Here is a 14,075-nt window from a genome sequence, read left to right as displayed (position 1 = left end):
GAGTTACATTTTTCAGTTGTAAGAATCGCTGTACAGAACAGTAAGCTTTGGCTTTTAAGCTAGATCTTAGGGTAGAATATAACACATTTGCAACAGTTCAAAAACTGGTATCTCTCCTAGGCCAAAAGATAAGTTTGTATCATTGTACTTGATATGCTGATGAAATGAAGGTGAACATTCCACTGCTGGTTTGCTCCTGTCAGAGGAGGAAGACTCCATGCTCCATATTTTGTCCTGACTTTTGTCTGTTTTTTCAGTTACTAGTCATGGGCGGGCAGAGGACAGTGAGCTGATAAAGCAGCACTTAGGGTGGCTGGAGACTGTTGAGGCAGGTTCTCCTTTAGCTTGGAGACACAACTCCATGAAGGAGAATTCTCCCTCAAAAGAAAGCTGCCTGCTCTTGGGGAGGTCCTGAAACGTGTCTACCATATTTCACGGGGAGAGTCCCTAAGTATATCCTCTGCTTCTTTTTTTCTTTTTCCCAACTTTCAGACCAGAGAGCAAGGCAAGGATAAATACCTGTCCTCAGGGTCAGGGGGGGAAAGGAAGTACCATTCCAAGGTAGAGCTCTCTAAGTGCACCTGAATGACGTTTGCTTTCAGTAGAGGGTGGATTTACTTGGATTTACTTCCAAGTTCAAATCTTCATTCTTGCAGCTGTTGAGGAATGCATGTGAAAGTGGCTGAAGGGCAGGAACATGTTCTAGGTAGTGGCTCTACATTTTTTAACCATGGTAAATATGGTGGATCTCAGGGAAGTCTTGGGAGACTTCTCTGGGGAGCCTGGGCCACTGGCTGTGTGTAAAGCTATGATGTATTCGCCATCACTGGATGGGTGTAGCCCAAAACTGTGTATTCTATAGCCCTCCATGCCATTTCCCAGAAACTGTTGTCAGTAGAGGCCTGCGAAATAGGAAGATGTTCCTGTCCTCATACCCTTTTATGGAATTCCCCGCTATGAGGGAAGGACTGAGCATTCCTGCCTGAACTGGAGAATATATAAACTTGGAGTTTCGGAACCTTTTCACCTTTTCACTCGTGGGATCCAGAGGAGGACTGCAGGCCACCACTCTCAACCAGACTGCAGACCACCACTCTCGACTGGACTGCAACCACCACTTTTCAACCAGACTGCAACCACCACTCTTGACCAGACTGCAACACCACTCTCACCAACAGGTTTTTCCCTCTCCTTTTACTTTGGACTCAGGGGGGCCCAAAGAACACCACTCTGTTCACGCCCCAGGGTGCTGGGTTATATATTTGGGTTTTGTGGGTTAAACCCAATTGTTTGTCTGTATAATTGTACTTCTTGTGTTATTTTATTAAATTGTTATTCTGACTTATAATCTCTCTTTTGAGTTGAGTTCATTTCCCCTGATGGTTTACCTTTAAACCAGCACAGTCCCATACCGGGAGTGCTGCAGTGATGGTTATAAGCTCTTCAGAAGGGACAGACAGGGAAGGAGAGGGGTGGCGTGGCTCTGTACTTCAGGGAGTGTTTTGACTGCAGAGCTCAAAGACAGTGATGGTAAGGTTGGGTGCCTATGGATAAGGATGAGGGGGAAGGCTAACAAGGCAGACATCCTGGTAGGAGTCTGTTATAGACCACCCAACCAGGATGAAGAGGCAGATGAAGTATTTTAGAAGGAGCTGGCTGACATTTTGTGATTGCTAACCTTGGTTTTGTGGAGACACTTAACTTGTGGGATGTCTGTTGGTGAGGAGGCAGTCTAGGAGGTTCCTGGAGTGTGTGGAAGATATCTTCCTGATGGTAAGCAACTTGTGCTGATTCCTGCCAGGACAGGGTTCATTTTTGCAGTATCCAGGAGGGGCATGACCAGGACCTAGACACCACCTTCAGTCCATTCACAGGGGGACAGGGGGTGGGCGGAAGGGGGTCCCTTCCAGGCGGGGTAACACCGTGTTCCTCATGGTGAGCACTCGTGAGGGAATCGCTTGTCTCTCTTGCACACTCTTACTGGCGTGTTACTGTTCCTTTCAGTTGCTGTTGCTGGTTCCAGTAATTGTTCTTATCTCAGCCTGTGATCTTTATCTTTTGTGACTCCAGTTCTCCTCTCCATCCCACTGCAGGGGGAGGGGGAAATGAGTGAGCTGTGCATGGTTTGGAGTGTTTCAGTGGGAACACAATTGGGGAACATCATTCCTAAACCACAACATGAGCCTACCAGTGGTGCCCTGCTAGACGTGCTGTTTATGAACAGAGAAGGGCTGGTGGCAGATGTGATGGTCAAAGGCCATCTTGGGCACATGGACCATGAAATGATAGTTTTTGATTCTTGGTAAACTAAGGAAGGGAATCAACAAAACCTCTACCTGGGACTTCTGGAGAGTGGACTTTGTCCTATTCTGGACACTGGTTTTCCTTTGGAAAACAGTCCTTAATAACAAAAGGGTCCAGGAAGACTTGATATCCTTTAGGAAGGCTGTCCCTATGTGCTGAAAGATGAGTTGTGGAAGAAGACAGGCCTGGCTGAACAGGGAGCTTTCGCTGAAACTCAGGGGAAATAAAAGAGCTTATGACCTTTGGAAGAAGGGGCAGACAACTCAGGAAGAGTACAAGGATGTTGTTGGGCCATGTCAAGAGAAAATCAGGTGAAAGTTCAGCTAGAACTCAATCTGGGCACCACTGTGAAATATAATAAAAAGTGGTTTTATTACAACAAAAGGAGGGTCAAGGAAAATCTCCATCTTTTATTGAATGCAGGGGGGAACATGTTCACCAAGGATGAGGAAAAGGCTGAGGTACTTAATGCCTTCTTTGCCTCAGTCTAAGGAGAAAGACCAGTTTTCCTCAGGGCCACCAGCCCCCTGAGCTGATAGACCCAGGTGGGGAACAGAATAGACACCGTGCAATCCAGAAGGAAGTAGTGGCCTGCTGTGGCACTTAAGACACTCACAAGTCTCTGGGACAGGACAGGATTTACCTGAGGGTATTGAGGGAGTTGGCAGAAGAGCTTGTCAAGCCACTTTCCATCATTTGTCATCAGTCCTGCCTAACCGGGGAGGTCCCAGACGACTGGAGGTTGGCCAATGTGATGCCTATCCACAAGAAGGGCTGGAATGAGGATCTGGGGAATTACAGGCCTGTCAGCCTGATCTTGGTGAGTACTGGCAAGTTTATGGAACAGATCATCTTGAGTGGACAACCAAGGGATCAGGTCCAGCCAGCACAGATTAGGAAATGCAGGTCCTGACTGACCAACCTGATCTCCTTTTACACCAAGTGACCTGCCTGGTGGATGAGGGAAAGGCTGTGGATGTGGTCTACCTGGACGTTTAGGTTGGACATCAGGAGGAATTTCTTCACAGAAGGAGTTCTTAAACACTGGAATGGGCTGCCCAGGGAGGTGCTGGAGTCACCTGGAGCTGTTTAAGAAAAGACTGGACAGCTGACAAGCTGGACTTGAACTCAGAGGTCTTTTCCAACCTAATTAATTCTGTGATTCTGTTAGAGGAGGAGACAAGGTGTCTGGGAAGGGCGGATGATGGTTCCAGTAATAGGTCTTTACTTCTCCAGTGCTTCGTTTGCAGCTCCCCAGTAACCTGCCTTCCTGCTAAGCACAGAAGGCCTTTAGGGCCTTGCAAGGCCTAGGAAAGTGGCATGACGGGTTGGCTGGAGGGCAGACCCCAGCAGGGCTTTTGGAGGTAGTCCTCCATGTCATGGTTTCGTTACCCAGTGTTGTCTTGGGTCCCTTAAACTCCTCTCCAGGGCAGCTGGGAGGTGTGCACTGGCTACTGAATAACCTGTGGGCACGCTGCAGCAGCCCTCCCCTCAGCAAGCACCACCAGTCCACACCTTCCTGACCTCCTGTAGCAGCACCTCCCCCTGCCAGAGGACAGGAGGTGGCAAGAGGGAGGGAGAATGTCTGCATGAGCACCCCCTTGCACCTAGCAGCACATATGTTTGCCTCACATGGCTGTGCAGGTGGGGCAGCGTGTCAGACCAGCCACAGCACAAGGAGGTGAAGGCTTGTGTGTTAGTCAGGACACCAGCACAAGTGCTGGGACAAAACTCCTCCAAACCCCACTGCATTTACCACCAGCATAACCCAGCATGAGTGCTTTGTTTCAGTGCCCCCCAAACAGACAGGACAAACACCCTCAGTAGCAACCTGTTTCACCTTCATTTATTTTTGTCTTTAATTGTGCATTTTCTTCCAACCACACCACATTTCTACAGCATCTTTACACTACCCGCCACCACATGCTTCAGGCAGTTCCAAGTCAGGTGTACACCATTAGACCTTAAAGAAGGTGAAGGTGTCCAACAGGCTCAAGAAATGTAATCAAAGCCCGTGGTCAAACCTTGGCATGATTGGAAATTAAATCAATTTCAAAAGACATTCCTATTTGGTTTTATAACATACAATTACACTCAAGCATTTGCAACTGTATCCCCAGCATCAGTATTTGTCAAGGCTCAAAGAAAGTTACAGGTTTGCAAGTTCTAACTGCATTACAGTTTAACAGAAGTCACATTTATAGTCAAAACCCCCACCATTAATTAATATCAGAACTCTGATACTGACCCAAGCCAGTGAAAAAACTATTAAAATCCAATTAAAACTTCTAAAGTATTAAATGTCTCTTAAAAAAAAAACCAACAACCAACAAAAACTCCTATTTGATTACTCAAGAACATTAACAGAGAAAGATCTGAAGCACAAGTCCGTGCATGACTGACAAAACTCTTGCATAAAGCAAATTTACAACAAATAACAGTATACTCTGAAAGAATGGAGGGATCAGTCAAGTCAGAAAGGGCAAGCAGAAAAAGCAGAAGTAACAGATCTAAGTCTATGAGGATATATTTGATTGCTACAGGCCACACAAACTTATGTCAACAGTCAAAACAGAAAATTCTGGTTTTTACCCTCCTTGCTGCATCAGGAGGTCATTGGTCAATGCAATGAAATGCATTTCTAGGCATAATACTTGAAATAATAATTTGTACAGGAACAAAATTACTCAAAGCCTGTAATTTTCTAAGCTAAAACTAAAATAGCACTGGGTACGGAGTTCTTCTAAACGTTCATCTGCAAAATGAAGAGACCATAAACAGGTTGGAAACACTGCACACTGACGGCAGCTCCTCTGCCATTCACCACTGACACAGACCACTCTGGTTTGGCCTTTAAGTACATAGTGTTACTCGCATAACTCAACACTAAGGCTACTCTACTTTCAGGTTGTGTTCTCCCAGTCTAAGTCTCCTGTAACATATCACTTAATTCAGCATTAAAATGCTTTCTCAAGACATGGGAGCAATGTGCTGTTGTCACATATTAAAGCGAGGGAGGCAGACGCAGCCACTGCAAAGCAGTTGTTACCAAGCCAGATGAGGTGGGAGCACTCTCTTCACCCACTGTCACTAACCAGAAAGATTTCTGACGTCCCTGCAGGCCTGCAGGTCCAGCCCAGTGCAAATGTGACAGCCAATTAATTACTGGCTGAAAGAAAAAAAAACAAGCCCAACACTGCATTGTCCTCTTCCCAGCATCTGGGGCTGGAGCTCCCAAAATCCAGGTAAGGCTTGCAGTATGGAAGTCAGAAGTTTGTTTCACTCCAACTCTTGCTTACTGTATATCAGTGAATACTGCTACCAGGAGCAGTTCATTACTTTTTGACCACACTGAAAAAAGGATTGCATTTTTCAGAAGTGGTCCATGAAGCTTATCTACTGTTTATAGATACTGTAGTAAGACACTACACAATACATTTTAAAAACAAAATTCAATTGAATTACATGTTCTTTTAAACTGTGAAAATCTATCTGGCTTCATAATAAACAAATCCATAAGCTACTTTGAAAATGTGTTTCATGTGCCCAAAGTTAAGACAGTCTTCCTACGCCATACTAGAGAATTTACTACATGGGTCACTGAGAAGGTGCATTCCCTTTCCTACTGACAAAACACTATGAACTGTTCTTCATTTCTGCAATTCCTTTCACCTTAAGGGATAGGCAGAGGTTAAAAATTCTGTTGTTTGGGATTGTTTTTTTCCTGTTGTTCTGAGTTTGGAATTTTTTTTTTGGGAGTGGTACAGGGGTTGTGTCTGATTTTTATATAGGCAAGAGGGGAGAAACAAAATGACTATCATGAAGCGAAGAGTCATACTAAATTAAAAGACAATAAAAAGAATTCATACATTACTTCACAAATATCCCCTATAGATCATATCTTTTAAGGCTTATGATGCTTACACAGTTCATTGTTTGTTTAGAGTACTCTATTGTTTTATATAGGAGCACATGAAAGCCAGTTTTACTCAAAAAATTCTTCCATCCCCATGTTAAGTTTTGCCATTTAAAAAAAAAAAAAAATTAAAATTCATTGAAGTCCTGCAGACAAGACTCTGTCCATGAACAATCCCTCAGGCCTGCAGAGCGCAGAACTGCTGAAACACAGCCAGTATATGGTGGTCCAGTTCAGCTGTAAACAGGAGGTTCTCTAGGGTCACCATGTACTGCTGGATTATCTGGTGGTGCTGGCAGATAAAAAAAAAAAACAAAACAACAAAAATAAGACACATACCTTTACTGTTTTCCTTTATATTTATATAAGAATAAGCAGAGAAGTCAAGACATGTAAGATTCACAAGCCAAATATTTTCATCCAAATTGTTTAGCACATCTCATTTCCACAACACAGCATAACCCAGAGCCACTACCAACCGCTAGAACACAGCCAGGAATGAAATCCTGCCTTGAACAGCACTGTGCTCCCTCCAATTCCCACATCCTGAGCTCTGTGCAGGGCACAGGTGTTGTGTCACTGCAAGGACCTTAGGAGAATCATGGTATTTCCTTTCCTCTGAAGACACATCTACTGCCAGGGAAGGGTTTATCCCAATGGAGAATTATACCCCCCCCCCCATTCTTCAACGTGTCTTGTGCTCACACAGGAACAGTTTCCTGTATCTAATTACTTTCATCCAGCCACCTGTGCTTGTTAACTGATTTAATACAGAGCCAAGCATTCAGAAATTATTTTTAATAAATGTTTATGCACCTTATTAAAAGGAATCCTGCAATAGTTTTATCCCCTCATTTAAAATACATCTATTTTAGCATTCTTGTCCGTTCACAACTTTGCCCTTGCTATAAACGCACAGCTAAGTGGACCTCGGTGAAATTTATAATCACATCTTGAAATATTTTTGCAGTGTGCTTTCGGTCAGGGAATTAGTCAAGGATCAGTCACTCCACCGGACTGTGGCAGAGGTTTGGCCAGAGCCAGCGCTACGACCGGGCGGCACATCAGCCTTCAGAGAAGACGTGCTGCTGCCACCTACTGCTACTCCCAATGCAGCGCTCTGCTCCCCACCCACGGAGCTCTCCCACCCAGCGCGGCCCTGCCCACAGCCTTCCAAACTGAGAAATGAGACTTACCTGCAGGAAGATCTGCTGCAATCTCTCTATACAGCTCTTGTACCAAGGTGTAAATACATCGATTCCACCAGTCTCGCAGCGCACCAAGTGCTCCGTTAACAACATAATGAAACGCTGCAGTAGAGGGAAAAATACCCAAACTTAGTCTCATCAATTGAAAGCAGAATCCTAACCTCAGGTAACAGGATCTGGGGGCCAGACACTTTGAATACTTTGAATAGCAATGTGAGAATAATTATTTTCCTTGGTAAACACTGAGTTTAGTAAGGAAATAAAATCCCGTTACTTTCTGGTTGTTCAGGAAACAATGCTAGCAGAACTCCTGTGTTCCTAAGCACTGCTCAGAAGCAGTCTTTGCAGAAGGATGATCTGGATTGACTCTAACCCACAGTAAACCCAACAATCCCTTCCCATATTCTTATCCCAAGAAGATGCCCAAGATGCAAGTGATGCTGAAAGCTTATAAATCCAGTAACTTCAAAACCTAAAGTAAGAGGAGACTTTGCCCATCATTACCTGGAATATAACGAGGAAGAGATTCTTCTGCTCACTCTGGGCTGACTCTACCTTTTCCTGCAAACGCTCTATCTGCTCTTCTAGTGGTCCATCCTCCCGATCAGTGCTTCGGTCATCATCATCATCGTCATCATCACTGTCTCGCTGTAAGTGACAACAACATAGGATTAGCCACTAATCTGACTACCTGTGGATACTGTCAATGACCTCTACTTCCACACGTGAAAAGGTCTGCAGAGCAACTGAAGAGCAGCACAGAATTCAGGATAGAAATCTGGAAGGAAAAATGCCAATACTGGAAAGCCCTGGAAAAAATAAAATAAAGCAAGATTTCAAAGAAAGTAGAGCAAGCCTAAAGATTTACCAGAATTCAGGGGTGTTCCTCTAGGATGGTGACAGGCTGACAGCCCAGCTGGGGTGCCTTTACACCAATGCATGCAGCATGGGCAACAAACAGAAGGAAGCCACTATGCTGCTGGTAAGTTATGAGCTACTTGCCATTACTGAAACTGAGGGGAGGAAAGAGAGGGTTGCCCTCTGCATCAAGGGTTGGATTGAGTGTGAAGAGCTGTCTTTGAAGAACAGCCACGAGCAAGTTGAAAGCCTGTGGGTAAGAATGAGAGACTGAAGCAATAAAGGGAACCTTTTGATAGGTGTCCACATCAGGCCCCTGATCAAGAAGAGCCTGCTGAAGCCTCCTTGCTCCAGTCACAGGAGGCATTGCACTCACAGGCTCCGTTCCCACTGGGGGACTTCAACCACCCCCACTTATGCTGGAAAAGTAGCTGCAGGCAATCCTTGAGATTCCTGGAATGCATGGAGGATAACTTCCTGACCCAGGTAATAGACAGCCCTCCCAGAGGAGATGTGTTGGTCACCAACACAAGTGAGCTAACTGGGGACATCAAGATTGGAGGCAGCCTGGGCTGCAGCAACCGTGTATTTGAGGAGTTCACAGTCCCAAGGAATATGGGTCAGGCAAGGAGTAAAGTTAGGCCCCTGAACTTTAAGAAGGTAGACTTCAGCTCTCCAAGGAGATAGTCAGTGGGATTCCCTGGGAGACTCCCTGCCCTCATAGACGAGAGAGCAGAACAGAGTTGGCAGATCTCCATAGAGAGCAAGAGCTAGCAATTCCCAGGAGTAAGAAATCAGTCAAGGAAGGCAGTAGACCAGCATGGCTGAGTAGGGACCTGCTGATCAAACTAAAAGGAAAGAAGAAAATGCACAAACAGTGAAAACAAGGACAGGTAACCTGGGAAGAGTATAGAGACAAAATGTGGTTGTGTAGGGATGGGGTGAGGAAGGCCAAGGCAAAGCTGGAACTGAACCTGGCAGGGGACACAAGGAGTAACAGCAAAGGCTTCTACAGGTATGTTTACCAGAAAAGGGAAGGCCAAGGAGGTGTGTCCCCCCAATAAACAATGCTGGTAAACTGGTAACTATGGATGAGAACACTGACTGAGGTCCTCAACAATATTTTTACAAGTCTTCAATGGCAACACCTCTTCCCATACTTCTTGAGTGGAGGTACAGCAGGACGAGGACTGGAGAAGCGAAGTCCCTCCCACAGTATGGAAAGATCAGGTCATGACCACCTGAAGAACTTGAACACACACAAATCCATGGGACCCAGTGAGATGTCCCATAGAGCCCTCAGAGAGACCTTAGAGTCCTGAGGGAATCGGATGATGTAGTTGCCAAGCCACTCTGCTACATTTGACTGGAAAAGAGGAAGCACTCTCTCCCTTTAAAAAGGGTAGAAAGGAGGAGCCTGGGAACTACTGATCCAACCCAGGCCATTCTGTGAATCCAGGATTTGAGGGAAACACAAGTGAAAGGTAACTAACTTTATCATTAGCAGGTAATGAACAGCTTTTTAAAAAAATATGGTAGAGATTTTTTCAAATTGCATCTACTGCAGCAGGGCAGACAATCCACTGAATGAAGAGTTTTGAAGTCTCAGGGCTCCAAAAAATAGTGCATAAACTCAAATCAATCCAGCTGGTTAGCACAGAAGGAAGGCTAAAGACTGTTGCCAGTGTTGTTGAAGTGGGGACTCCCTATATTCATGATCAAAGAGTATACTCAGACTAGAAAGTCTCAGCATGGACCTACCTGAATAAACTACATGGATATACCAAGAACATGGCATGCTCTCACTGTATCAAAATCAAAACAAAACACCACCACTACCACCCACAGAATACACAAAAGTACCAGCCTTGGAACCTCAGGTAACTAAGTCTTAAACAAGACAAAAAGGCATATAGGAGGAAAGGCAGGATCTGATGCATTATTGTAAATTCAAGCACAGATAATGCCTCAGTCTCATATGATTGTTTCTATGCAAAAACATCCATAAATTAACAGCTCAAAACTTCAAACATTTGTAAAAGAAGCACGTGCAACTTGTGACAACTATAGGGCTGTGTGTTAACTCACCTACTGCATAGGAAATGCAGCTCACAATCAGAAGACAGGTATAGCTCCAAATTAGCGTAGAAAATGAAAATTACTTACCATAACAAGTGACAATTTAATTTTATTCTCTCTATGGGAACTTGCCTTTTCCCCATCTACAGGGGTTTACTGAACTCAAAACACTAAAGGTCCAATAGAACCCAAGAGAAAGGACCATAAGCCTTGGACTCATTCCACAGTAAGGCAATCCACTTCATGCTGGAGATATCAAAACTTGACAGCTTACTTCCTCTAAAAGGAATGGTCATGCAGCAAAGCAACAGCCTGCAGAACTACTCACTGTTGCATACAAATGTTTCTTCCTGGCATAATACTCAATTAAAGCACTAAGTAATATAGAGCTGCAGCAAGAGACGAGTACAGAAATTAAAACACTGGTATATTTAGAGTTGCCAAAGAAGCTCTTTGCCTCACAGTAAGACCAGTGACTACAGTTAGGTCTTCACTAATCATGGGCATTTATTAACTGCTCATCAATGTAGGCTGAGGATGCAAGCAACTAGGATGGTTGTTGCTGTTAGTGGAGGAAACAAGATGAAGGAGCTGGGATGAATTGACCCTGGCAAACTGTGAGTTATTAGCAATCTCTGAACAGAAGCTTCTGGACAAATGACTGACTTGTGCAGGTCTGTTCAAGAAACATCAGCCAGCCTCTGTCACATTTTGACATTAACCTCACTCAAAATTTTGGAGCTAGCTAAAGGTTTTATGCAGGTAATCACACCCGCAGACCTCAAAGAAACACAGAAATTCTCTCTTGCTTTCTGCAAGTCAGCATATTTATGAACTGACTTAATTCTGTCATGACTAAGTTCTGCATTCAGCCATGCTTCCTTGGGACCCAACTCTTCCAGCTGCCATAGAAGACACTCACTCACCCCACTTTATTGTCCCTCTTGGGACAACAGAACACAACAGCAGCTGCTTCCTCATCAGTTTGCTCTATATAGTAATGCAAGATCATGCAACTGTATTCAGAAAAATAAGCTGGAAAAAGGAAGTGACATGCCAGTGTCAGAATCCAGCAGCATCCACCAGAAGAACAGTAACAGCCAATTCTCAGTCGCAAATAGCTGTTTCTGTGCACTTCTGCATGGAAGCCACAAGAGCACTCTTTAAACAGAACTTACCACAAATAATCTGTAACTGTTCTTACTGTTATCTAATAAGGTCATTGGAATGCAGGTTAGAAGGTAATATGCTCATATTGGAAAAGAAACTTGTGAGAGAGAACTTGAACAGAGCAAATACATATGAACTCCCTTAAAAGATTTTACTAAATTCTTATGTTACAGCTACTGTTAGAAAGGTGGACTGAGAATATGCACCTGATTTTTGATATCTCAGTGCTAGAGATGAACACATGTCTGCAGACAGCCTTCCCAAAGAACTGTCTTGGGAAGCCTGTTCTCCCCAAAACCAGCTGTGTGTCTGCCTGTCTGCATGCAGGTTTGCATATCTGGGTTTAAAATTACTAAGATTTACAAACAAATTACTCACTCTTTTGTGCTGCCTGGCCAATCTTGCCTTAGTCTCCTCCAGTTCTTTGTGAATCTTCAGGACATGCTTATTCATCTTACGAATTGTGGAATGTAAGATCTCCCAGATATAAAACCTAGGAAAGACACAAGGCTCAAAACACTGTACTACACACCACCCCAAGATGGAAAACTAAACATAGCTTCTTACAGAAAACTGTAACTGGGAGAACTTCAACTTAGTATCACTTAAGACATCTAACAAACACTCGGCATATAGAAAAGCATACTTGTAGTGCAAAAAAGCTTAACAGTTAAAGCTTAACTGTTAAAGTATGTATTTTGTAGAAAGAGCAAAAGCTTAATTGTACCTTCTTCCACTACTGAGTTTTCATAGATTAAACAATGTACTGGCGACCTCAAATAGCAAGTTAGAGATAAATAACAACCCCAAACAAATTCTTGTTACCTAGTAAAATCATGTGCAAGCTCTGAAGAAAAGATCCAGTTTGCTACTGCAGCACAGTCGACAATCTGTGTCCGAATCATCTTGTCCACAAGCACAGCAATCATCTATATTTTGTGAAAGACGATACACACACAGTCTGTGAAAATATTCCAGCCTCAGATAAAACTAGAGATGCTTTGATGCAACTCTACATCAGTGGTATTAGTGGGTAATTTCAAATACTTTAGGAAGCTGGGTAGTCTAGCCTAAAACATTTCAAATGAGGGGACCCATATCAATTACATAAAGCATTGTTACCTTGTTAACAACATTACCTACTTTTGAAAGTGAGCGCTCTTTGCTAACACACATACTCCCATACAAAAGCAAAAAATACAAGAACTAGAGTTGGAACTGAGGACTCAGAGACACAAGTCTTAGCATTTGGCATCAAAGTACTCAAACCAGAGCATATATACCTATCAGATCACTATAATTAAGGAGCTACTGTTAGCCCACTACCCTTGAACTGCAACAGCCTTCAAACGTGACACTAAAGCTTTCCTCTGAGGGGCCTATTAATTTCAGGGTGGAGCCAGTGACGTGTATCAATGGAAGGGCTTACTTGCTACAGACACTGCCACGATTCTGGAGGAGTTGCAAGCAATGCAGCAAGCAACTGCAGAGGAGAGTTACTGACTACAGAAGTTGCAAGCTGTTCAGAAAAAAAGGCTCATCTTAATTACTCATGTGATTGAATGCCACAGTATCTAAGAACTGCAGCCTGCACTGTATTTATCCTTAAAACCACTCGTTGTCAAACAAGGAAGTGTAACAAAGTTCCTTTTAAGGAAGGAAAATTAAAATAACTGAATGAATCATACGGAGGACTCAGCACTCAACTTTCAAGTCCCAGGATAGCATCCTATGCTCTGTTTGCCTTTCTGTATTGCCGGGTAGAATTTCTGATTACTTAGCCTGATCTTCCAAAAAACACACATCTAGGATTTCGAGAAAACATTTAATGTCAAAGCTTCTCTTCATGAAGTTACCACCACAACCTTGCTTATAAATCCAGGGACTACTGACTCCTGCTGTTAAACCACTACCTGCAGCACAGATCAGTCATCAGTGCTACATGCCTTGCGAGTACTGGTGGTTGTCTGAACCAATTCAAAGGACGTTCCCATAGACACGGGAGTGGGGTGAGCAACCTAAAAACAGACTCAGCCTGCTGACAAGGCACCATTCCTTCTGTGTGACAACCTCCTTCCTGAGGTTGTGGACTCAGGAATGAAAAAAAAACGGAAAGTGCTAGATCAGAAGCAAAACACTGGAGTGAGAGAGAAGAAAATATAACTTCCACGGTCAAGTAGAACAGCAGACCTTCCTTACTTTTGTACTTGACATTTTTTAAAGTGATCTTGTTTTATTCGTAAAAGTCTAACATGACTACTTAGTCTGGGTTTGAAACCTCCATCTCAGTTTGGTCATGCTGCAATACAAAGGAACGGAGAGGAAGTGAATACAGATATTAGATTGCAGTAATGAAATTTCTTCTGATCCAGTTAAATGGCAGTAAAAAGTAGGTCAGACTGTAAATGACACATTTTCAAGGTCACTAAACTGGGCAGTAACTTAAATATATGAAAAAAAAAAATCCTCCTTTTTTGATGTTTTTAAGAGAGGTAACAGCTTGCATAGGTATCTTCTAGGTGCTAGGTTTTTTCCACTAG

General features: G+C 43.6%; 1 protein-coding gene across 1 annotated transcript in view; it reads right to left on the bottom strand.

The window, feature by feature from the left end:
- Window positions 1-4,124: 4,124 nt before the first annotated feature.
- The window catches only part of NCBP1 (nuclear cap binding protein subunit 1), a 31,385-nt gene continuing 21,434 nt past the window's right edge, over window positions 4,125-14,075 (bottom strand). Inside the window, exons 19-23 of the mRNA XM_027663696.1 lie at window positions 12,361-12,464; window positions 11,914-12,028; window positions 7,933-8,076; window positions 7,417-7,530; window positions 4,125-6,512 (exon numbers count right to left, since the gene is read on the bottom strand). Of these exons, the coding sequence (XP_027519497.1) occupies window positions 6,399-6,512; window positions 7,417-7,530; window positions 7,933-8,076; window positions 11,914-12,028; window positions 12,361-12,464 (591 nt within the window). The 3' untranslated portion in view covers window positions 4,125-6,398. The remainder of the gene's footprint in view (window positions 6,513-7,416; window positions 7,531-7,932; window positions 8,077-11,913; window positions 12,029-12,360; window positions 12,465-14,075) is intronic.

The sequence above is a fragment of the Corapipo altera genome, unplaced genomic scaffold (genome assembly GCF_003945725.1).
Source record: "Corapipo altera isolate COAL_440 unplaced genomic scaffold, ASM394572v1 61129, whole genome shotgun sequence".
Classification (NCBI taxonomy): Eukaryota; Metazoa; Chordata; class Aves; order Passeriformes; family Pipridae; genus Corapipo; species Corapipo altera.
This window is presented reverse-complemented; position numbering and strand designations above follow the sequence as displayed.